General features: G+C 43.7%; 1 protein-coding gene across 1 annotated transcript in view; it reads left to right on the top strand.

Annotated features, from left to right (window-relative positions):
* The window catches only part of TRPM2 (transient receptor potential cation channel subfamily M member 2), a 1,766,051-nt gene that overhangs the window by 47,666 nt on the left and 1,692,880 nt on the right, over positions 1-25,505 (top strand). The window contains exons 3-4 of the mRNA XM_040441475.1: positions 3,318-3,489; positions 21,900-22,083. Coding sequence (XP_040297409.1) covers positions 3,318-3,489; positions 21,900-22,083 — 356 coding nt within the window. The remainder of the gene's footprint in view (positions 1-3,317; positions 3,490-21,899; positions 22,084-25,505) is intronic.

The raw sequence follows: 25,505 nt of genomic DNA on the forward strand, positions 1-25,505 counted from the left end.
CCTTCAGAACTGCCTTAATTCTACATGGCATTGATTCAACAAGGTGCTGATAGCATTCTTTAGAAATGTTGGCCCATATTGATAGGATAGCATCTTGCAGTTGATGGAGATTTGAGGGATGCACATCCAGGGCACAAAGCTCCCGTTCCACCACATCCCAAAGATGCTCTATTGGGTTGAGATCTGGTGACTGTGGGGGCCATTTTAGTACAGTGAACTCATTGTCATGTTCAAGAAACCAATTTGAAATGATTCGAGCTTTGTGACATGGTGCATTATCCTGCTGGAAGTAGCCATCAGAGGATGGATACATGTTCTCATTCTGTTTACGCCAAATTCGGACTCTACCATTTGAATGTCTCAACAGAAATCGAGACTCATCAGACCAGGCAACATTTTTCCAGTCTTCAACAGTCCAATTTTGGTGAGCTTGTGCAAATTGTAGCCTCTTTTTCCTATTTGTAGTGGAGATGAGTGGTACCCGGTGGGGTCTTTTGCTGTTGTAGCCCATCCACCTCAAGGTTGTGCGTGTTGTGGCTTCACAAATGCTTTGCTGCATACCTCGGTTGTAACGAGTGGTTATTTCAGTCAACGTTGCTCTTCTATCAGCTTGAATCAGTCGGCCCATTCTCCTCTGACCTCTAGCATCCACAAGGCATTTTTGCCCTCAGGACTGCCGCATACTGGATGTTTTTCCCTTTTCACACCATTCTTTGTAAACCCTAGAAATGGTTGTGCGTGAAAATCCCAGTAACTGAGCAGATTGTGAAATACTCAGACCGGCCGTCTGGCACCAACAACCATGCCACGCTCAAAATTGCTTAAATCACCTTTCTTTCCCATTCTGACATTCAGTTTGGAGTTCAGGAGATTGTCTTGACCAGGACCACACCCCTAAATGCATTGAAGCAACTGCCATGTGATTGGTTGACTAGATAATTGCATTAATGAGAAATAGAACAGGTGTTCCTAATAATTCTTTAGGTCAGTGTGTGTGTGTATATGTGTGTGTATATATATATATATATATATATATATATATATATATACATACACCACAGGTTTTAGGCCATTAGGCTTTATCTGATTCACCGATTTTCTATGCACCTATTTATATAGTAGTAGTATATTGCTGTGTATTATTATTTTATATAGTCCCTATTTTCCATACCATTGAGATCATAGACCAGGAGCTATAGGCTCCACCGGATCCACTCATTATTCAGGTAGATCTACTTACTAATGGCCTATACACAGATGTCCAATCATGTCTGTGTGGACCGTAGTTCTGGTGCGTTCCACGCTGGATCGCATATCGGAACTCACGTTGGAAATGACGGTACTTCTTCTACTTCCTCACTGGTCTTCTTGCGTTCCACGCTGGAGCGCGGACCGGAAGTGATGTAACTTCCTCTACTTTTGGCGCTTTTTTATGTTTAAATACCAGACAATATTTGTAATGTGTTTATGCTCCTGATGAAGGGGATCTTGTAGACCCCCGAAACGTGTTGAGCCTGCACTCTACCCCTACCCTGTGCTAATTAAATGATATTGACCAGATGTACCACGTGTGACTGACGTTAATTCCGGATACTCTACGGGCGACCCAGGCGCAGGAGGAAGCGGAGTGAGTGTCTTGAGCTTTATCCCACCCTGCCCCTCCTGGGTGAAGTGAGTGTCTTTCATTGTTTTTACTCTAACGTTTTATCTAACGTTTGTAGTACATCATTTTATCACATTTTATTATACCATCATCATTTGATGACTTGACTATTCTATTATGTGTTTTTATTATACTGCTATCGATTATAAGGGCAATGAACTGAAGATTTCCCATAATCAACCACTGATTATTATTTAGTGGGATATCCTTTAGTCAATATCCTTTAGGTACTTGGCGCCATCTACAGGTTTCTTTTTCCTCCTTATCAACTTTTGTACCCCACTAGTGACAGTTACCCAGTCTGAGTGTGTACCGTTAATAACCACCCTCTATTTTCCAGCACTGAGCCAGTTACTTACCCTCATACAGACATTTTCTCAGTCCAAGCATTCTCATTTTATATACTAACCTTTTATGCGGTACAGACATGACCGATCCCTCATGAAGCCATGCTGATTAGTGTTGGTGGCGAATATTCTAATCACAAATTTTTATTGTGAATATAGGCACTTTGAGAATTTGCGAATATCTAGAATATAGTGCTATATCTTCGTAATCGCGAATATTCTAGATTTTTTTTTCATTAGTACTCATGATCTCTCACTGCTTCTTGCTTGTGGGCTAATTAGAAGGCTGCAATATCTTTGACTTTAGGAGTAGTGTTGATCGCAAATATTTTTTTGCAATCAAGAAAATAATGACCGGAGGTCACGAATTCTCGAATTTGCGAATATATGACGAATAGTTGCCCAAATATTCGTGAAATATTGCGAATTAGAATATTGCCCCTGCCGCTCATCACTGATGCTGATATGGTATTATTTGCTTTATTTTTATTGAGGTATTCCAAGATAGCATCTCTTAGAAAACGTTCAAACAGTTTACCAACGACAGATGTTAAACTTACCGGCCTATAGTGCTATACATATAGTCTCCCATAGTAGTAGTGTTTCCAGACTGCTCTCAATAGTAATAGTACCCTCTACAGTACCCCAAATAGTGATAATGCTCAGCAAGAGTGCTCCCATTAGACCCCTAATTGTGCCCAATAATAATGCCCCCACAGTAACCATGGTAGTAATAATGCCACCATAGTTCCTCCAGTAGAAATAAGGTCCCCTATGGTGCCCTCAGCAGTAAAAAGGCCCCTTTATAAGGCATCCATATAGAGCCCCAATAATAAGGCCCATCTATAAGGCACCCCTATAAAGCCCACAGTAATAATAAGTGTTTATGACCTCTCAGTAGTTTACATGTAAGGGTCATTAGATTACAGGCACAAAGTGAAAGTGAGAGTACCGGGGCTCATAAGATCATAAGAGTGTGTGCTCCCGTGTGCACGATCAATGCCGCTCCGGGACATATGGCTCGCTCACGGATCGTATATCCCAAAGGGCATACGGTTGTGTGCAAGAGGCCTTAGAAAAACTGTTAACCCTTTGTGACTGAATAGCTAAATATTTTTAATAAAGGCCAATTGAAAATGATTTTTGCCAAAAATAAGTTAAATGCAATCATGAAAAATTGACTCCAAAGATGTACATAGCATTTAAAGATAAATAACATAGCTCAGTGTCTGTCAGATTTAACCCAGTATGGTGCAGTTTAACTAAGCATTGTTTCATTAACACTGTCACATCTCTGGTGTTAACAGACAGGGTATATGTATGTGTGGCTATTCTAAAGAACAACACATCGATTCAGCGGTAAGACCACAGATATTCCAAAGGAAGAGAACATGGGATGTAAATGAACATATAAAGGAGATGCCTACAGATGCATTTGGAGATATCAACTTCATTGGGATGGGTTCAAAGACTGAAAAGGTTTGTTTTGTAGAATTGTATCATTTTTCTTAATTGAAATGTTTCCTTTATAAGCTTTTATTATTAATATTTTAGTAATCTTTAACAATTTATGTCCTAAAAAGCTCTTTATTCCAGATGCTTTATGCCACCTCATTCTTTATTCAGTATCAAAATGACACATTATTTACTGGAGCTACTGAAATATGAATTGTGATAATTTTTCAAATTACAATTTATTTTCTACTAGCTGAAGGACCCGGCTTCGCTCTGGTATATGTAATCTATTTCATTTAATGTTTGTGTTTGTAGTTAAAAGATATCAACACTATCCACTATAAGGCCTCTTTCACACGGGTGAGATTTCAGCGCGGGTGCAATGCATGAGGTGAACGCATTGCACCCACACTGAATCTGGACCCATTCATTTCTATGGGGCTGTGCCCATGAGCGATTATTTTCACGCATCACTTGTGCGTTGCATGAAAATCGCAGCATGCTCTACTTTGTGCGTTTTTCACGCAACGCAGGCCCCATAGAAGTGAATGGGGCTGCGTGAAAATCGCAAGCATCCACAAGTGCGGATGCCGTGCGATTTTCACGCATGGTTTCTAGGAGACGATCAGGATGGGGACTCCATTATTATTTTCCCTTATAACATGGTTATAAGGGAAAATAGCATTCCTAATACAGAATGCATAGTACAATAGGGCTGGAGGGGTTAAAAAAAAAAAAAACTCCCCTTAATCGACTTGTTCGCGCAGCCCGGCTTCTCTTCTGTCTTCATTTTTGCTGTGCAGTAGGAAAAGGACCTGTGGTGACATCACTGCGCTCATCACATGGTCCGTCACATGATCCATTACCATGGTGATGGACCATGTGATGAGCATAGTGATATCATCAAAGGTCCTTTTCCTACTGCACAGCAAAGATGAAGACAGAAGAGAAGCCGGGCTGCGCGAACAAGTGGATTAAAGTGAGTTTAATTTATTTTAAAAAAATTTTTTACCCCTCCAGCCCTATTGTACTAAGCATTCTGTATTAAGAATGCTTTTATTTTCCCTTATAACCATGTTATAAGGGAAAATAATACAATCTACACAACACCTAACCCAAACTTCTGTGAAGAAGTTCGGGTTTGGGTACCAAACATGCCGATTTTTCTCACGCGTGTGCAAAATGCATTAAAATGTTTTGCACTCGCGCAGAAAAATTGCGCATTTTCCCGCGACGCACCCGCATCTTATCTGGCCCAAAACCATGATGCCCGTGTGAAAGAGGCCTAAAAGTGACATCTACAGCACCCTGCCCCCTTAACAGTGACCTCCACAGCCACCCACCCCTAACACTGACCTCCCACAGTGCCCCATCCCTTAAAATTGGACCTCCACAGCAGCCCACCCCTTTAACTTTGACCTTTACAGCAGCCTTCCCCTTTAACAGTGACTTTCACAGCATACCATCCCCTTGACAGTGACCTCCACAGGGGCCCACCCCCGTAACAGTGGCCTTTGCAGCAATCTGCCCCTTAACACTGACCTCCATAGCGGACCATCCCCTTAACTGTGACCTCCACAGCAGTCTGCCCCTAGGGTGGCCAGAGGTCCAGTTTTAGGCCAGACAGTCCGGCTTTCAGACTCCCTGTCCTCCATCTGGCGTAGGGCCTGGATGGACACAAGGATGTCCTTTTGAACAGCTCACTCTCATAAAACAGTACTGAGTGTGAGCTGCAGGAAGAAAGTCACCCTCGCTCCCAGAGTCCCACCCCTGCAGCTGACAGAAGTTATTTTTTAACCTCATTTTTTTAATCCCTGTCGGCTGAGGAGTGGGAGAGGCATGGCCTAACCAGACCGGGGCGTGGCTTAGCGGGACCTAGAAATTGATTTTTAACTTCATTTTTTAAATCCCTGTCGGCTGAGGAGGGGGAGGGGGCGTGGCCTTTTGAACAGTTCACTCTAAGATAGCAGCACTGTGCTGTCTGAGTGTAAGCTGCAGGGAGAAAGTCACCCTCCCTCCCACCCCTGCAGCTGACAGAAGTAGATTTTTAACTTCATTTTTTCAATCCCTGCCAGCTAAGAAGTGATAGGGGGCGTGGCCTAACTGAATCGGGGGCGTGGCCTAGCGGGGCATAGAAGTAGATTTTTAACTTCATTTTTTCAATCCCTGTCGGATAAGGTGTAGGCGTGGCCTAACAAGATCAGGGCGTGGCTTAGTGGGACCTTGGGGCGGGGTTTTAAGTTCGTCTTTTGAGGGTGGACACATTGTGGCAAGGGGCGTGTCTGGGCTTCTTCCTGCAAGAGTGACGCCCCTCTGGGCACCTTACTGGCTAATTTGCATACCAAATAAACTGGATTTTCAAGGGATAAAAACATCTATTGGTGGAACAAAGGCACATCTAGAAATAAGGTACTAAGTGCTATTAGGCCATGGCTTTACTTCAATAGCGATTTATCCTGGTGACAGATTTCCTTAAAGCTCATCTATAGCAGTGAAGATAAATGGCTGGGTTGTTATGGAAACCTGAGGTAAAACTGTGTGTGTGGAGACTGGAGGACCTGCAAGCTTCTATTGGCTGATAAGGGTCATGTGACCAAGCTTCTATTGGCTAATGCATTTTTTGAGAATATTTCAGGAACGGTACTTCCTAGAGAGCTGAGACCTATGTGCCAAATTTCGTGATTGTAAATGCGACGGTGCTGATTTCTTTAGCGGACATACACACACACACACACACACACACACACACTCAGCTTTATATATTGGATTTCTAACTGTGTCCTCTTGTGGTACCCTGAAGGTTTATTATAAAATATTATTTAACTGCAGATAAAGAGCTGCAATGAAATGTATGACAGATTAAAGGGGTTACCGTATCTAATTTCAGCAAAAACTGGGCAGAGGTTGAGAAATGAAATAAAAAAATAGAAGCTGCACACGTGCGTAGCGATATGGGAGGCTGCTGCTTTGGGTCCCAAACTCAGAAGGGGCTCACCTAGGATGAGGACTAAAAGATTTTGTCAGGGCCCCCTCAACAGTATTATATAATTACATTAAAAACAGTGACTTTACATACAGTATATACGCGTAGGAAATGGACGGAGCTGCTGCTGGCCCTCGTCTGAGAAAGTGATCATGATTAGCCACAAGAGTGAGAGTTGCACAGGAGTAGAGGATTGAGAAGAATTTGCTGGGGGGGGGGGCCCGTTCAAAATTTTTCTGTGGGGCCAAGTCATTTCTAGTTATGCTACTGAAGCAGCACTACTGCCTTATTAGATCTAGATCCACGGCTTTGATTCTTCCTGCCGTGTTTTGCTTACCTGGTTGTAGTGATTTAAGTCACGTTGACAATGACACTAAGGGTTCATTCACACGTCCGTAATTTGGGTCCGCATTCGTTCCGCAATTTGCGGACCCATTCACTTTCAATGGGGCTGGAACGGATGCAAATCCACATTTCCTGGATCCGCATCCATTTTTTCGGGATCCGCATCCGTTTTTTTGGGATCCGATTTTTCGGGATCCGCAATTTCATTCCTGGAAAAAATAGAACATATCCTATTCTTGTCCGCAATTGAGGACCAGAAAAGGCATTTTCTATTATAGTGTCTGTGATGTGCGGATCAGCAAATTGCGGATCGCACATTGCAGGTGTCCGTGTTTTCCGGATCCGCAATTTGCGGATCCGCAAAACACTTACGGACGTGTGAATGGACCCTTAGGCCGCATGCACACGCAAAGTGCGGACAAGAATAGGACATTTTAAAAAAAAAATTGTGGGGCCACGGAACAGAGCTTTATTTACAAATGCCTAAAAGGGCAATAGAAACCTATCTTGGCCCAGGTACAAACTAATACTTCACCTTTATTATATTATTCACTAAAAAGTGTCACTAATTGATTGTGATACACATGTAAATAGAACACAGACAAAAGAACAAAATAACCTACTAAGGTGTTAAAAACACAGTCAACAGTCCACTGTGAGAGATGATGTATATGATCAATTGGAGGCGATGTGCTCAATCGCTCACTCCAAAAAATATAAGAGCAACCATCTGTGCTGTCACGTCTGCAAATATCACGTCTGCAAATGTTGTTAACTACTGATTTTCAAACGTGTACAGTTAACAATTTTATTGTCCAAATATTGGTGGGAGACTGGTACCATCATCCCACTATGAGGCTTGAAAAACAGTTTCGCGACTGATAGTTTTTGCAGGCGTTTACCAACACAAGATGCGACTCCAAAAAGTGCGGCCACCTAGAGTGTAAGGCCTACTTGTGGTGCCAGTCAGGTGACAATGAACCAGCCTGACCCCTGTTTATCACTACCAGGGTGACTGATGCAGGAGGCTATGAGGTCAGCCTCTTGCCATGCCACATCTGTAAATGCTAGTGCCTGCTCAAACCGATCATCAGTAAAAACTGATCATCAAGTTGTTATCCTCTATTGGTAAGAGGGGATTTGTTGCATCAACCCACTACACGATTTAGGATACTGTCTAGCAGCTAGCATTCAATACAGACTATGGCAACACTGTTGTCAAACTAAATGTGCAGCCTGCTGGTGATGCCAGACAGCTCACAGTAATACATCCAGGACTGGCTGCACTGCTAACCTCTTAAATGTGCCGCCTGCTGGTGGTGCCAGACAGGTCACAGTAATACATCCAGGACTGGCTGCACTGCTAACCTCTTAAATGTGCAGCCTGCTGGTGGTGCCAGACAGGTCACAGTAATACATCCAGGACTGGCTGCACTGCTAACCTCTTAAATGTGCCGCCTGCTGGTGGTGCCAGACAGGTCACAGTAATCCATCCGGACTACTGATTCTCACTAACAGTAGGACCTGACTGCTAATTAAAACCTAAGTCTGCCCCCCGACATGTTTCGCCAGTATCTCTGGCTTCTTCAGGGGTAACGGGCAGCCATAGTCTGTATTGAATGCTAGCTGCTAGACAGTATCCTAAATCGTGTAGTGGGTTGATGCAACAAATCCCCTCTTACCAATACAGGGAAAAAAACTTGATGATCAGTTTTTACTGATGATCGGTTTGAGCAGGCACTAGCATTTACAGATGTGGCATGGCAAGAGGCTGACCTCATAGCCTCCTGCATCAGTCACCCTGGTAGTGATAAACAGGGGTCAGGCTGGTTCATTGTCACCTGACTGGCACCACAAGTAGGCCTTACACTCTAGGTGGCCGCACTTTTTGGAGTCGCATCTTGTGTTGGTAAACGCCTGCAAAAACTATCAGTCGCGAAACAGTTTTTCAAGCCTCATAGTGGGATGATGGTACCAGTCTCCCACCAATATTTGGACAATAAAATTGTTAACTGTACACGTTTGAAAATCAGTAGTTAACAACATTTGCAGACGTGATATTTGCAGACGTGACAGCACAGATGGTTGCTCTTATATTTTTTGGAGTGAGCGATTGAGCACATCGCCTCCAATTGATCATATACATCATCTCTCACAGTGGACTGTTGACTGTGTTTTTAACACCTTAGTAGGTTATTTTGTTCTTTTGTCTGTGTTCTATTTACATGTGTATCACAATCAATTAGTGACACTTTTTAGTGAATAATATAATAAAGGTGAAGTATTAGTTTGTACCTGGGCCAAGATAGGTTTCTATTGCCCTTTTAGGCATTTGTAAATAAAGCTTTGATTTAACCTTGCCCAGGTCAGGTCCTGAATTTATGGCCACGGAACAGAGCAACGGATGTGGACAGCACATGGAGTGCTGTCCGCATCTTTTGCGGCCCCATTGAAGTGAATGGGTCCGCATCCGAGCCGCCAAAACGGCGGCTCGGATGCGGACCAAAACAATGGCCGTGTGCATGAGGCCTTAGGCTGATGACTGCAATGTTTATATGTTGTTGACCAAAAGAGAAATATAAAATATTGTAATTTGATACCTTTTAATGGCTAGTTAAAATACATGATGTTATAAGGCAAGCTTTCATGACTCTGAGGTCCCTTTTTCCTTAAAAGCTTGCCTCATAACATAATTTATTTTAGTCAGTCATTAAAAGGTATCACATTACAATATTTTATATTGTTTCTCTTTTGGAGACCATCAAGACTTCTCACTACTGCCTAAGGCTAATTCACATTAGCGGCAGCCTTTTCCGGCATGCTGTTCTGGCGGGTGAACAGCCTGCCGGATCAGTGCTGCTGCTAGTGAACGCGTGCCGCCGGAAGTCCGCTCTGGCCCCATTCACTATAATGGGGGTGGGCCAGAGTTCCGACCACAGCACGGAAAACATGCCGAAAGGCGGCCGGAATAAAACAAATACATGTCGTAATTTTATTCTGGCCGCCTCTCAGCATGTTTGCCGTGCTGTGGTCGTACCTCCGGCCCACCCCCATTATAGTGAATGGGGCCGGGGCGGACTTCTGGCGACACACATGCACTAGCGGCAGCACAGAACAGCCTGCCGCTAATGTGAGAGTAGCCTTATACAGTACCGAACCCTTTTTTTTGACGTGACATTATTGCTGCAGCCAGGTAATCAAATCCCGATGGGGAGAACCAGAGCAGTGTCACTGGATTTAACAGGTAAATAATGTTGCTTTAATTATTTTTATGCATTTCTAACCATTGTTGTTTTTTGTTGAAAGCAAGCAAGCCCTTTAAACAACATTCTTAGGACATGGCCAGACAGGAAGGCCGTGTCATGGCTGTTATAGGGGGAAAAAACACTGTGGCATGCAGGTGTTATTTTTAAAGAGGACCTTTCATCAGTATAATTTTAATAAACTAATAACCCTACCTAATAGTGCGGCTTCCAATGATGTTCCCCCTTTTTTATTTTTTTCAAATCGGCCACCGAATGTTGAAATAATAGCCCCGTTTGTTCTGCTGCAGCGCCTGTCACTCAAGCGCTTTTTTGTATGGGGCGTTGCTAAACTTTTTTCTTTGCTATGGGCCTTGGCTGAGAGCGCAACCAATCAGAGCGCTCCTCTCTCAGCCAGGCAGAAGGAGCTAAAGTGCAGCGATGTCTAGGGGATTATTATGATACTTACCCTGCCGCTCGTACCGCTGCTTCCACACCCATCGCGTCCCTCGGCCGGTCTATCTGATCTTTCGCTGATCTTTCTATCTGATCTGCCTGGCTGAGAGAGGAGCGCTCTGATTGGCTCCGCTCTCAGCCAAGGCCCATAGCAAAGAAAAAAGTTTAGCAACGCCCCATACAAAAAAGCGCTTGAGTGACAGGCGCTGCAGCAGAACAAACGGGGCTATTATTTCAACATTTGGTGGCCGATTTAAAAAAAAAAAAAAAAGGGGGGAACATCAGTGGAAGCCGCACTATTAGGTAGGGTTATTAGTTTATTAAAATTATACTGATGAAAGGTCCTCTTTAATTGGTTGTTAAAGAGGACCTTTCACCACTCCGAACGTGCCTGTTTTAATATCTACTAGCATTCCCCGTGTAATAACAATTCTGTAAACTCTATTCTTATGGCTCTATGATATGTCATTCCTTTATTATTTCTACAAACAATTATGAATGAATGGATAGCAGTATGCAGTAAGGCTACAGAGGGGTGGTAACCAGTTGGGGGGTGTACCTGCACAGTCTGAAAATGGTAGCACTAATTGGATAGAGTGAGTCTATGCAGTTACACCCCCAACTGGTTACCTCCCCTCTGTACCCTTACTGCAGACTGCTAGCAATTATCCATAAATTCTAGTAGAAATAATAACGGAACGGCACAACATAGAGCCATAGGAATAGATGCTCCAGAATTGTTAGTACATAGGAATGCATGAAGCTGTTAAAACAGGCATGTCAGGAGTGGTGAAAGGTCCTCTTTAAATGATTTTGCAAGTGAAACAGCTGTCTGTCAGAAAAATCATTCAACTACTTGTCAATAAATTAAAAACATATTGTTGCACTGTGGTTTTTCAGTTATGTTATAGTTTGCTTACATTTGTTTTCCATTCCAAAAGCAGACAACAATCAACTGCCCTGCATATTTAAAAGGCTTCATTTTAACACGATGGATCAAATTAATGAATTTCATTAAACTAATATTCAGACCGCGTAAACTTTGGTTCTTGGGCAGTTAAGCTGCTGCTAACAGTGTGTGGCTTTTTCCCCTATTTAAGGGCGGCTTCGCACTCGCATTAGGGTACTCCGTTATAGGTTCCTGTCGACAGGACTTTGTTTTCCGTCCTGCATAACGGAAACCAAACGGATCCGTTATGCTTTCCCATAGACTTCTATTATGACAAATAAAAACTGATTGCCCCTTAAAGCCTTCTGTTTTCCATTCCGTCTCATGAATTCCATTATATTCCGTTAAAACGAAACCTATAACGGAATACGCTAAAGCAAGTGCGAATCCGCCATAAAGTGTATGGCAGGCTTTAAATTAGTTAACATCTACAGAAAAAAAAGCCATACTCTATATAAAATTAAATTATCTTTTATTATATATGTTAATATGGTAAATGCTTATATCATAATTAATCCCTTGGCGACCTCCGCCGTACATGTAAAAGATGTTAAAGCTGGCACCCACTTCCCTGTACAGCGGGGGCTATAGCAGCCGGTTTCTGCTGTTTCAAACAGCCGAGACCTACAGCGGATGTAAACCTAAAAAATAACTTGGTCAAATGTGACCACAGCATCTGAGCAGTGCAGGCGCTGGAGTGCACATCTGAGATGATTGAGGAAGCTGTTACGTTAGAGTAATAGGCCGGAGCCTGAAGCAGGCTCCGATAGCTGTCACTGGAATATACCAATACAAGTCATCAGGTGGAAGCACTGTATTGGTATATAGTAAATGGTGTGTTCTATGATGGCTATATGGGCCAGTTATAGTCACCTAGGGAGACTTAAAAAAAAAAGTTAAAAAAAAATATACAAAAGTTCAAATCACCCTCCTTTCCCCAAAATCAAAATAAATAAACAATACAATCACCCTCCTTTTCTCAAAATAAATAAACAATAAAAAATAGGCATCATCACATCCAAAAATGCCTGTACTTAAAAAATATAACAATATTTAACCCATACGATGTACGACGTAATGGGAAAAAAATTTAAATGGCCAATTCACCATTTTTTTTCACTTCATCTCCTCCAATAAAAAATGATCAAAAAGTCACACCCACTTCAAAATGGTATTACTGAAAAGCACAGATTGCCCTGCAAAAATGTGCCCTCACACAGCTCTGTACACATAACTACAAAAAAGTTATAGTGGTCAGAATATGGCAATGAAAAACAGAATTTTTAATTTTTTTTTCCAAGGTGACTATTTTTTTTTCAGTATTAAAACGCAGGAAAAATATACAAGTGTGATATCGTTGTAATAGTAGTGACCTGGAGAATGAAGGCAACAGGTCAATTTTACCATTAAAAAACCCCATAAAACTGTGGCAGAATTGCATTTTTTTCCAATTCCACTCCATTTGGATTTTTTCCAGCTCCCCACTACTAGACGGTCGCTTCCGAAAATATTCGATTCGATCCAAATTTATCCATGGACAATCGCGTTAAAAAACAGCTATTTCCTGGCTGCAAAGAGCCTGTATAGTGGTGTAGAACACTGTTCCTTGCAGTAACACACACAGGGAATCTGCTGTGGTAGTGAAACAATACTGTGAGTCAGTATGACACGCACATGACAGGCGTCACACTTAGAATCACTGCACACTTCACTTATTTGGGCAGTTATGGGGCCAAAACTGGCCTAATAACTCAAGTGTGAACTCAGCCTTACAGGTCGATGTTAGCATCAAGAAGAAGCGCACTCCTTTTACACCGTTGTCAGCTGATTCAACCCATTAAACGCTCATACAAGTAGAGCCCCCCTGACAGAGTGGAGAGGGTGTCAGCAGTAAGTTTGTGTTGACGTCACTGATTATTTTGCCCTTCCTCTGATCCATCAGAACAATAACCCCCCAAATAAACGGATTCTGTCTGTTGAGCACCCACCTTCACTCGGTCAGCATTTGGTCAGTAATCCATGAGTATTGCTAAAGTAAAAAAAAAAACAGGAGTGGATCCAAAACAGAAATGACACATGAATGGAATATTTGCATGTCTTCTGTGTTTTGCACCATCTCCTGCTTTTGGATACCAAATCATAGGTCAATTCTGATGCAAAATAGGGAACATGTCATAGAGGCCTTACAGCTGCTACATAGAGAGGATCCGTTGTGCGTCTCATTTTTCTTTCCTTCTAACAGATCAGAAGAAGGGTCAAATAAATAATATCAATCAGGCCAAAAAGGCAAAATAGTGGCCTAGTCATTAAGTGGGGAGGGTGGGAACAGCATGAGAAGCCCAGGGAGTGGCCCAGTGACAGAGTGGGGAGGTGGCAGCAGAATGAGGAGACGACAGAGTGGCCCAGTAACATATTGCTGAGGTGGCAGCAGCATGAGGATACAACAGAGTGAATCAGAGACATAGTGTTGATGTAGCAGCAGCATGAGGAGACCACAGAGTAGCCCAGTGACATAGTGTTGAGGTAGCAGCAGCATGAGGAAACCACAGAGTAGTGAGGTGGCAGCAACATGAGGCGACCACAGACTAGTGAAGTGTCAGTAGCATGAGGAGATCACAGAGTGGCACAGTGACATAATGTGGAGGTGGCAGCAGCATGACGAAACCACAGAGTAGTGAGGTGGCAGCAACATGAGGAGACCACAGACTAGTGAAGTGTCAGTAGCATGAGGAGATCACAGAGTGGCACAGTGACATAATGTGGAGGTGGCAGCAGCATGACGAAACCACAGAGTAGTGATGTGGCAGCAGCATGAGGAGACCACAGAGTGGCACAGTGACAGAGTGGGGAGGTGGGGGGGCGCAATACAAGTACCAGCTGAAGATGGTGGATGGCAGTAGGAGCACCTGACATCAGGTGTGCCATCAGGCGGGTGGCAGCATCAGAATAGTAGCTGAAGAAGATAGCCAAAAGAAACAGGTCTCTTTTGTCAAAGTGTAGGTGTGGCACCATGGATGATCCAGTTTGATACATCAGGCACTGGTGTTTTAAAATTTTGGCTTGGCGTAACTATGGCCCCCGCCGCACTAAATACTCCAGACAAACTCAGCCATTTGCGGCCACAAATCGAGTTTGGCTGCCCAGTAGTCCAGGGGATCTATGATGTGGGGTGGCAGGGAGCACTCAAAGTATGCCACAACTTTCTGGTTCAGGTTCTGCTCTATGTCTAGCTGCTGTTGAGTAGTTTCTTCAGTAGGCGGGGGAAGAAAACTGCTCATCAGCAACTCTAGACTTAAGTTGCTGCTGATAGAGCTGGTACTGCTCCTGCCCCCCAGCCCCCCAGCTCCCCCAGCAGCCATGGTAGTGGAACATTAGCACAGAGGGAGGCCCCGGGCAGAACTGCGTGAGGATGGGCGATGGCGCAGATAGGCAGCGGCCAACTGACTACATAGGATGTCTCAATAGTAGTTCAGTTTGTCCTTCCTGTTAGCGGGTGTAAAAAAGGCCTCCATTTTAAACTGGTAACGAGGGTCCAAAATGGTGGAGAGCCAGTAGTCATCCCTCTGGCGAATGGGGAAAATTAGGCTGTCACAACGCAAGCAAGTGAGCATGCATCGGGCCATTTGCGCAAGTGACTCAGAGGGACTCCCTGCCTCCATCTCCACTGCATACTGTCACAGTGTGTCTGGGTCCTCTGTCTCCTTTTCCTCATCACCCTGTAGCTCCTCTAGCTGCTTCTGCTCATCCTCTCCTGTCACCTGTGTAGAAAAACCACCCATTTCTCTACACATTGCTTGTGCTAGAATGTCCTCCTCCTCCTCCTCTTCGTCCTCTAGTTCAGCTCCGACAGGGCTCATGTGGCTGTGAGATGTAGTCGCTACGTCTCCTGTCCCCTGGCCACCCAGATTAAGCAGCATCTGTTCCAGGGCATGAATCAGTGGAATAACAGTGTTCATCCCGTAGTCCTGGCGACTGACAAATAAAGTGGCCTCCTCAAAGGGCCCGAGCAAACGTCAGGTGTCACGCATGAGCTGCCACTGGCTAACATTAAAGTTACACAGGGGAGTACCTTTGTCCGCCTGTATCATCAAGAAATCGTTTATTGCCTTTCTCTGTTCATATAATTGGTCCATTATATGGAGGGTGGAATTCCAACGGGTGGAAACGTCGCATATCAGCCTATGTTGGGAGATGCCGTTGTGCCGCTGCAGCTCAATGAGGGTGTGCTTTGTGGTGTACGAGTGGCTGAAGTGCATGCAAATTTTCCTGGCCATTTTCAGGATGTCTTGAAGATGGGGTGAAGACTTTAGGAACCGCTTTACAACCAGATTGAACACGTGTGCCATGCAGGGCCGACACCATGTTCTTCCTGTTGTAGGTCACCATGGTTCTGATTTTGAGTTGTCGAGGAGAAAGCCAGGATTCAATTTCTTGATGAAGAACGCGGAGCAGTTCCTCCCCTGTGTGACTCCATTCACCCAAGCAACTAGGTGCAGATCAGCGTGACACCACCATGCCCTGCACATGTGGTATGCTGGTGGGGCACTGCAAATTGTCCCTGCAGTGGAGGCTGAGGACACGGAGGATGAGGTGGCAGAGGTGGACATTGTCGCAGGACCAACGGCGTGAGAACGTGGAGGCGGAAGTGGCGTCACCTGGCACAAGTTCCTGGTGTGGCTGGGCAGGAACCACATTTACCTAGTGGGCCGTGAAGCTCACCTTATCAATCTTGAGATGGAAGCACGGACTGTGCTTGGAAAAGGCACCAGTTAGGACTATATAGAAATAAAACGGGATGTCCAGCTTCCAAAAAAGACGTAGTTCTTTATACCAATGTCACACAGAATAAAAAGATCCAACACAGCAAGCAAGTCTACATGTTTCGGATGCTCTAATACTGATCCTTATTCATGACCAATAATCTATGGAATCCATTGTAGAATCTATGGAATGGTAAGAACCATCTACCTTTTTACCAATCCACCCTATACACCCTATTTAGGGTTACTTGTTATATGTTGGTAGGGTACTTTGTAGGTCCATTTGGGCCTTCTGATTGACTTTGGGGCTGGAGTTTTCAATGGGATTGTGTATTTTTCTCCTAGCTTTATTTATTGATTATATTAAAAGTTAAGTGAGGGCACAGGACAGGTGAGGGCACAGGGCCTGCTCCTGGGCCATGCCAACTAAGCGTTGTGTCTGAAGAACCCACAGACTCTTGGCTGGGGGTGTCTTGCGACGAAGTAGAAGACCGAATCAACCATTCAAGTACCACTGGATTGCTGGTCAAGACATGACCGATAGATTACACCGGGAGCTCAGGCCTCTCGCTGCGACTCCTGCTGCCACCCCCCCTTCTTCTGCTGCCTGCGACAAACATTTTGGCCACTGAGTGTTCCCTTTGAAGGGCCAGTCACTTAAATAATTCAATTAAAAGGAAATTAATACACCCCAAAAAAGCTGTAGAGCAATGTAACTTGACCACAGAGCGGCAAATAAAACATACTTGTTTTTTTCCACTAATACACCCCAAAAAAGGCTGTAGTATAATGTAACTGCACCTCAGAACGGCAAATAATACATCTTTTTTTTACACTAATACACCCCAAAAGAAACTGTAGAACAATTTAAATGCACAGCAGAATGGTTAATATGACGTACATATATTTCCTATAAATACACCCTGCAACACAGCACTTGTACCCCAATAACAAATAAGGTTTGCTGGATTTACAGAGGTATCATCTAGTGCAAACCTAAAAGCAGCAGTATAATAGCAATTTGGATCCCCAATAAGTCAACAAGGTGTAATAGAATTGCTCATATTACCCAGGCTGGACACTCTCCTATTGCACCCTGTTCTCATTTTATAATGTGGATGATGCCTCCCTACACCTTAAATAATCTTTCCCTGAACTTATAAATAGTTTTTTCAGCACAATAAAGTATTTTCTATCTCTGTTCTTAGCACCTGCTGACGTCTCTCCCTGCCCTAAGTACACTGGAAAATGGCAGAATCCATAATGGCTATTCATAGGGCTGTGACATCACTGGGCTGGCTGGCTGCTGATTGGCTGCATGCATGGCATTGTGGGTGATCCCTGGTTCCCAGAGTTCTTAGCTCCATGTCCTAACATGTGCAGCAGCCATTTTAGGAAAAAATGCGATTCGTTACCACGAAGCGTTAGTAAATTCGGATTCGGTGCAAATCTAATTTTTTCAACTTCTATTCACTCATCTCTACCCCTACTTCATATGCAATATTAAATAGTGCCATTAGAAAGTACAATGGGGCAGATTTATCAAACTGGTGTAAAGTAGGGTTGGCTCCACCTTTCAGATTCCACCTTTCCTTTTCCAAAGGAGCTGTCAAAAATGAATGGCGGAATCTAATTGCTTGCTATGGGCAACTAAGCCAGTTCTACTTTACACTAGTTCGATAAATCTCCCCCAATGTGTCCCGCAAAAAATACCCCTCATAATGCTATGTGAATGGCAAATTAAAGAAGTTATGGCTCTGGGAAGACGAGGAGTGAAAAACGAAAATGCAAAAACGGAAAATTGCAAGGTCCGCTAGGAGTTAAGAATAGTGGCAGTCCCTCACAAAAAAACAGCTACATTAAAATAGAATCACATCAAGGGATCAACTGCATATAGGTATAATCTATACAGCCACAACTGTACACAAAAAACAAGAAAAATTATAACTATCCTGATAGCTTGTGCAAAAGATAAATAGAAGGTAAAAGCTATGAAACCAATGAACTTCATCTAAGTGTAAAAGCATCCAAGAAATAAATAGCAACCCATAGAGCAGCTGCATTGAAGGTACTTGAGAGTATTATGCCTAATTCTTTCACCTTTTTGTTGCTGCTTGTTATTGGTCATTTGCTTTTTAAAAATCCTGTCATATCCCCTTGAGGAAGCTACATGTGTTTTGTGTGCAGCTACTCTCTGGATCATTATTTGTTTCGTACACGGTTTTACACCTAGCTATAGTTTGTGACACTCCCTCTTCTCTTGACATCAAAGACTTGGGCCTCTCCTGGATCACCTCATACTTCACAGCCTGGACATTTATGGGGTCAAGTAGCAGGGCTGGCTCAAGGATCATGTGGGCCCTTGGCCGATAATTCTTAGTGGGCTACCTTGTGGCATTTTTTTACAGTGACATGTCCCTGCAACGGACCGGCAGCACAGGGCCGGGGTCCCTCCATAGTGTTTTTTGTCGTGACGACAGTTGCATTGAAGCAACAAGGGACGGAGTCCCCTTAAGTAGATGGTGTTGGTGGTACCCAGATATCCCGGAACCCAGGTGCTGTCGTCCGAAGCAGAGCAAGGGGTAGTTAATGAGGTGGTGATGAAATAAAGTGAGTCCAGACTTGTGTTGGAGTTGATAACAGCTTTACTTGAATAAACTTTCATCAGGATACAATCTTCCAACTTTATCTTGGTTACTAGCAGGATTTGGCATTAATTCTGGCAGGCAAACATATTTGGCTCTGCTGCATCTGTTGCTCTCTGGCCCTGCTGTGCTAACTGGCTTAAATAGGAATCTTTTCCTTTTTTTTCCTGCTGTACTTTACTTGCTCTAATCTGGTATGTCTCTATCTTTATCCAGAGGAGCTTTATCTCCCTGGCTTTTAAGGCTTGTAGCTTGGGCCTCTAAGTCCAGCAGAGCTGAAGGTGCTCTGCTGGCTGGAACACAGCCTTCCCCTAGCAGGGGGTAAGCTAAATGGCCCTTTCACTAACTAAAATCTCCTCCCTTAAAGGGTTTCTGTCACCCTGCTAAACTCATTTTTTTTTTTTGGGCTAGTTAGATTGCTCATAGTGCGATATAGGAGAATATAATAGTCTTACTTACTTTCATGCGGCCGATTCTTTATAAAACGAACTTTTATAATATGTTAATGAGGGCTCTACCAGCAAGTAGGGCGTCTACTTGCTGGTAGCTGCTGCAGAAATCCGCCCCCTCGCCGTGTTGATTGACAGGGCCAGCCGTGATCTCCTCCTCCGGCCGGCCCTGTCAGTAATTCAAAAATCGCGCGCCTCGCGTCATTCGGCGCAGGCGCTCTGAGATGAGGAGGCTCGTCTCCTCAGCACTCCCTCAGTGCGCCTGCGCCGATGACATCACCGAAAGAGAAGACGTCATCGGCGCAGGCGCACTGAGGGAGTGCTGAGGATACGAGCCTCCTCATCTCAGAGCGCCTGCGCCGAATGACGCGAGGCGCGCGATTTTTGAATTACTGACAGGGCCGGCCGGAGGAGGAGATCACGGCTGGCCCTGTCAATCAACACGGCGAGGGGGCGGATTTCTGCAGCAGCTACCAGCAAGTAGACGCCCTACTTGCTGGTAGAGCCCTCATTAACATATTATAAAAGTTCGTTTTATAAAAAATCGGCCGCATGAAAGTAAGTAAGACTATTATATTCTCCTATATCGCACTATGAGCAATCTAACTAGCCCAAAAAAAAAAAAAGAGTTTAGCAGGGTGACAGAAACCCTTTAAGGGAGCTAGCTAGCATGGAAAGAAGGTTCCATTCTAATCAGGGTAGCTCTGCCATTACTGCCGCCATCTGCTGGTGAACCAGGCATATCACACTTGAACATAACATTTACATGGAAAAGAATATGCACATTATACAGGACCTGGAAATTAACACATATGATGACATTATGTTAACCATAGCAGATAGTGGAGAGGTGCAGAAGGTGGTAATGCACCTCTGGTGTGTTACATCCCCCTGTGCTTCCCACACAATATGATGACCTCCAGTGCCCCCCAGAAAGTGTAGTGACCCCCCTACAGTATAATAACCCCTAGTTAACCCCATTTTACTTTATGGGGGTCACTAGGAGTCATTATACTGTATGGGGGGGGTCATTGGGGATCATTACACTGTGTGTCGGGGGCACTACTCATTATACTGTGTAAGGGGCACTCACACAATATAATGACCCCCCAAGGCCCCCCCACACAGTATAATAACCCTGGCCCCCTCATAGTGTAATGACCCCTCAGTGGCCCCCTAACATGGCTATCATTGCTGGTGCACAGTACTTTCATTTACTTACTGCAGCTCATCTCCCTGCACTCTGACGCAGCAGTGAGACACACGCTACAACATCACTGCTGCGCCGGGCCCAGAGAACAAAAGGAGCACAGGGAGATGACTCCCCTGTGCTCCAGCAATGAGCGCTTCCATCTGTATTGCATATTCTCATAGCAGCCGCCACTCCCTGAGAGCCTGCAACCAGGGTCTACCGCCCCCCTCCCCTCCTTGAAAAGCCACTGTACAGTGAGCCCAGGGCCGGTTTTAGACAAAATGTGGCCCTGGATAAAATCAAAAGCGGGGCCCCAAATCTCATAATAATGTACACAGTCACATTTTGCCAATCCCTCACAGATTTACATGCCATAAAGCCACACACACAGATATGCACCCTCCTGGCCCCCAGAATACGCCTCATGCCCCTTCCCCTCACAGGAATGAGTTCCCCTCCCTCACAAAAAGCTATAGTAACAGAGTCGGTCGTCATACAGCATGTACCCCAGGACTGCACAGCACTAGACCCTTCCTCACCTGGCTGCTTGCAGTCATACACAACCCCTCTCTCCCAAAGTACCTGCACATGCTCCAGTGTCAGTGCAGAAAGAAAGCTCTGTCCTATACAAATTTGGTCATGTGACCAGTAACCCCTTTCCGGCATCCGCCTTAAATTTACGGCACATGTCGGGTCTTTAAAGATGGTGTCTGCTCTGCAACTAGGCACCTGCTACCAATGTCCGTGATCTGCAGTAATGCTGACCTGACATTTATCCACCCCGATGCCGTGGTCAAATGTAAAACTATACTTCTGCTGTTTAGGAATGCCTAATGCATGAGAAACTACTATGAGGTTTTTCTGCCATAGTATAGCATTGAGCTCTATAGCTCAGTGGTTAAGGTTTTTGCCTCTATTGTATGAAGTTGTGAGTTCAAATCCTGGCAAAAACATTTCAGAAATAGAGGCAAAATTAGACTTAAATACACATGGTGTCCGCAAGCATACCCTCTTCATGTTCATAGCACTGACTCTATATATGGACATAGTCATCTCCCTACTATACAGAATCCCACAATCAGCTACAATATATTCTTCTTCTCCTCTTGCTTTTTAAGACTTGACATGGAGAAACAGAACTTATTATACAGTATTTGTCCCATCTCACTCAGCCCCCCTCAACATACCTAGCTATCATAGTCAATAGCTCCACACTTTCCTGGTCCCACAAATCTGCCGCCTTAGGGTACCCTTGGTTTTGTCCTTGTCAGCTAGCTTTCTCATAAACAGATGTAGCAAGCAAATAGAATTGATCAACTCTTAGCATGAAAGGAAGAATCAGGTTTAAATATATGTGAATTCTTAATCTTTTTGTAGATTAATGTTTTTTCCCCCTCTTTTTTCTCTTCTCAGCAGTTTGTTAGAGTATCATCTGATACTCCATCTAATGTTCTGTACCAGCTAATGACTGAACAGTGGGGTCTTGAGGTTCCTAATCTCTTAATTTCAGTAACTGGAGGAGCTAAGAACTTCCGTATGAAAATGAGACTGAGAAACATTTTCCGAAGGGGTCTAGTGAAAGCTGCAGAAACCACAGGTGATTTTTTATTTTATTTTGGGGGGGGGGGGGGGAGGGAGAGGCAGGTAGGGAATAGTATTAAATACTGTACATTTCTACAGTGTAGGTGGAACTTATACATGTACATTAAAAAAAATTCTCTTTGAAATACCTTTTCATTTCCAGGAAATTGAGTATATTCCATTGGGAAGCCAGCGACTAGTGACCACAAAGTATGTTTTATCCTACTGAATATCTAAGGAATGAGACAGTTTATCGTCTTAGATACCTTCCCAGGTTCAGCTTTAGTCCAGTTAATATAGGAATATCAAACTTGTGGCCCTCCCAGATATTGCAAAACTAGCACTTCCATCATGGCTGGACAATCTACAACTTATCAGGGCATGCTGGGAGTTTTGCAACAACTGGAGGGCCACAAGTTTGACATGCTTGAGTTAGAGAAAACCTAATAAATGTATTTCATAAAGTTGGGATGTGTATAGTAGTTATAATAAATATCACACTGTACACGAGCAGCCATAACCTTAAAAGAAGTGAAATGGATAGCATTGATTATTTTATTACTCTGGCACCTGTTAGTGGTATGTGAAATATACAGTAAAAGCTAGGAAGTGAACAGTCATTGAAGTTGATGTGTTGGAAGCAGAGAAAATAAGCTAGTGCAACCTTTGACAAGGATCAAATTGTGATGACTAGATCACTGTGTCAGAGGGTTGTGGGTTGTTCCCAGAGTACACTGGTTTGTAATGTAGTCTAAGGAAAGATAAGCAGTCAACCGGCTACAGTGTGTTGGTACCCAAGGCTCAATGATGTATCTAGAAAGTAAAAAGTCTGGTCAGATCCCTCATGTCAAAATAAATACACGCAGCGCGACAAACCATGAGGGGCACTCTATCATTTACCACAGCTGTAACTAAGGATGAGTCTGAATTTTTTCAGGTTCTTTTCGGACAAATCCACTAAAACAACGCATAGTGCCATGTTAGTGAACATGTCGGCAGGAGAAACACTAGGGAGGAAGAAGGGTTCTTGATTGACCCTGATAGGTAGTTAGGGAAAGAGCTTGCCCTAAATGGCTCCCAGGCCAACAGAGAGTCTGGATGAATCAGTGCTGCAGCAGGCAGGGAGGTGCCCTAGCAGAGTGAGCAGAATGTTATTGCTGGGCTGTGCATGAGGGTGGTTGGGTATAGCAGTGTTTGCCAGAAAAACCATCTTAGGGAGTCAGAAATCGATCAATCTTGTATTTTACTTCCAGGGACAGTGAAAGGAAAAGTTAGAATTACAAAGAAGAATTGTGTGTGTAGAATAGGGAGCCAGGGAAGCTGTTAGCCAGGGAGTGAGAAGTGAGGCTGGCTGTGCCTGCTAGTACAACTGCATCTGCTGCAAACCTTAAAAGCTGCTACCTACAAGGATATTACTAGAGATGAGCGAATTTCTCAAAAATTTGATTCGGCCGGTTCACAGAATTTTCCGAAAAGATTAGTTTTGATCCAATTTTTTTTGTGGCAAATCACGTTAAAAAACAGCTATTTCCTGGCTGCAGAGAGCCTGTATAGTTGTGTAGAACACTATGCCTTGCAGTAACACACATAGGGAGTCTGTTGTGGTAGTGAAATAATACTGTGAGTCAGGATGACACACACATGACAGGCGTCGCTTTTAGAATCACTGCACACTTGAGTTATTTGGTCAGTTTTGGCCCCATAACTTCCCAAATAAGTGAAGTGTGAACACAGCCTTACAAGTCGATGTTAGCGTCAAGAAGAAGCACACTCCTTTTACACCGTCGTCAGCTGATTCCACATAGATGTCTACAGAACCTGTTCTATTAAACGCTTATACAAGTAGAGCCCCCCGACAGAGTGGAGAAGGTGTCAGCAGTAAGTTTGTGTTGACGTCACTGATAGGGTTGAGCGAACCCGAACTGTAAAGGATTTTTGGACCCCGGACCCGAACCCGAACATTTCAGTAAAAGTTTGGGTTCTGGTTCGGTGTTCGGCGCTTTCTTGGCGCTTTTTGAAAGGCTGCAGAGCAGCCAATCAACAAGCGTTTAACTGTCTGACCTTAGAAGCCATAACAGCCAGGCATGGCTGTGATTGGCCAGTGCAGCATGTGACCCAGCCTCTATATAAGCTGGAGTCACGTAGCGCTGCACATCACTCTGCTGTTACTAGTGTAGGGAGAGGATGCGGCTGGTGATTTAAGGGAGAGAATAGGACAGAATCTTTGTTCAGAAAGTGAATCTAACTCAGCGATCGACATACATTTAGTTGTGTGGGTGCAGGGCACAATCTTTTTACCCTGCCCTGAGCCCAGTGACCGAAAAAAAAAAAACTTTTATCCATCTGTTAGTTAGGTGGGCGGCGGTGGCGGCCATTTTATGCAAGCTCAGTGCACCATCACTGCATCTGAGCTTTTGTGACATTGAAATCCAAGCTTGAAAAACTGAACTAATAATCTGGTTGTAAAAAAATCACCCTTTTTTGGCAATATACAACATCTGGTGCATTTGCAGGATTAGTCAGTGTCCAATTTAAGCTAGAAATACAGCCATAATTTCTGGGGTTTTTAAAACACCCTTTTTGTGCAAAATACACAATTTTACATCCCTAGCTGCATCTGAACGTGTGAAATTCTAATGTTATATACAGCTTTCATATTCTATTAGAAGAAAAAAATAAAATTTTGGCAATATACAACATCTGGATTAGTCAGTGTGCAATTTAAGCTAGAAATACAGCCATCATTTTCTGGGTTTTTTAAAACACCCTGTTTTTTGCCAAAATACACAATTCTACAGCACTTGCAGCATCAGCATGTGTGAAATTCAAGGGTTATATACTGCTGTCATATTCAGTTATTAAACAAACACGCGTTTGGGGAAAAAAAGTTTATTTTGCAGCCTTTGCTGCATATGTCATTGTGAGATACAGCCTTTACTTAGTGTGGTTCTATTCACTTATTTGAAATACAGCCATTTTGGGCACGAATCTTTAATTGCGGCCTAGTGTTGGTCAGGGTGTGTGAAATACACCCTTTATATACTGGGGTTATATTCTTCTATTAATGAAAAACCCTTTTTTGGGCAAAATACACAGTTTTTCTGGCCTTGCAACATAAGCACGTGTGAAATTAAAGGGTTATATACTGCTGTCATATTCAGTTATTAGACAAATACCCATTTTGGGCAAAAATCTTTAATTGCGGCCTAGTGTGGGTCAGGGCGTGTGAGATACACCGTTTATATACTGGGGTTATATTCTTCTATTAATAAAACACCCTTTTGTGGGCAAAATACAACATTTTTCTGGCCTTGCAGCATCAAGACGTTTGAAATTCCAGGGTTATATAATGCTGTCATATTCAGTTATTAAACAAACACGAGTTTGGGGGGGAAAAAAAGTTTATTTTGCAACCATTGCTGCATATGTCATTGTGAG

Source organism: Bufo bufo, chromosome 7 (assembly GCF_905171765.1).
Source record: "Bufo bufo chromosome 7, aBufBuf1.1, whole genome shotgun sequence".
Classification (NCBI taxonomy): Eukaryota; Metazoa; Chordata; class Amphibia; order Anura; family Bufonidae; genus Bufo; species Bufo bufo.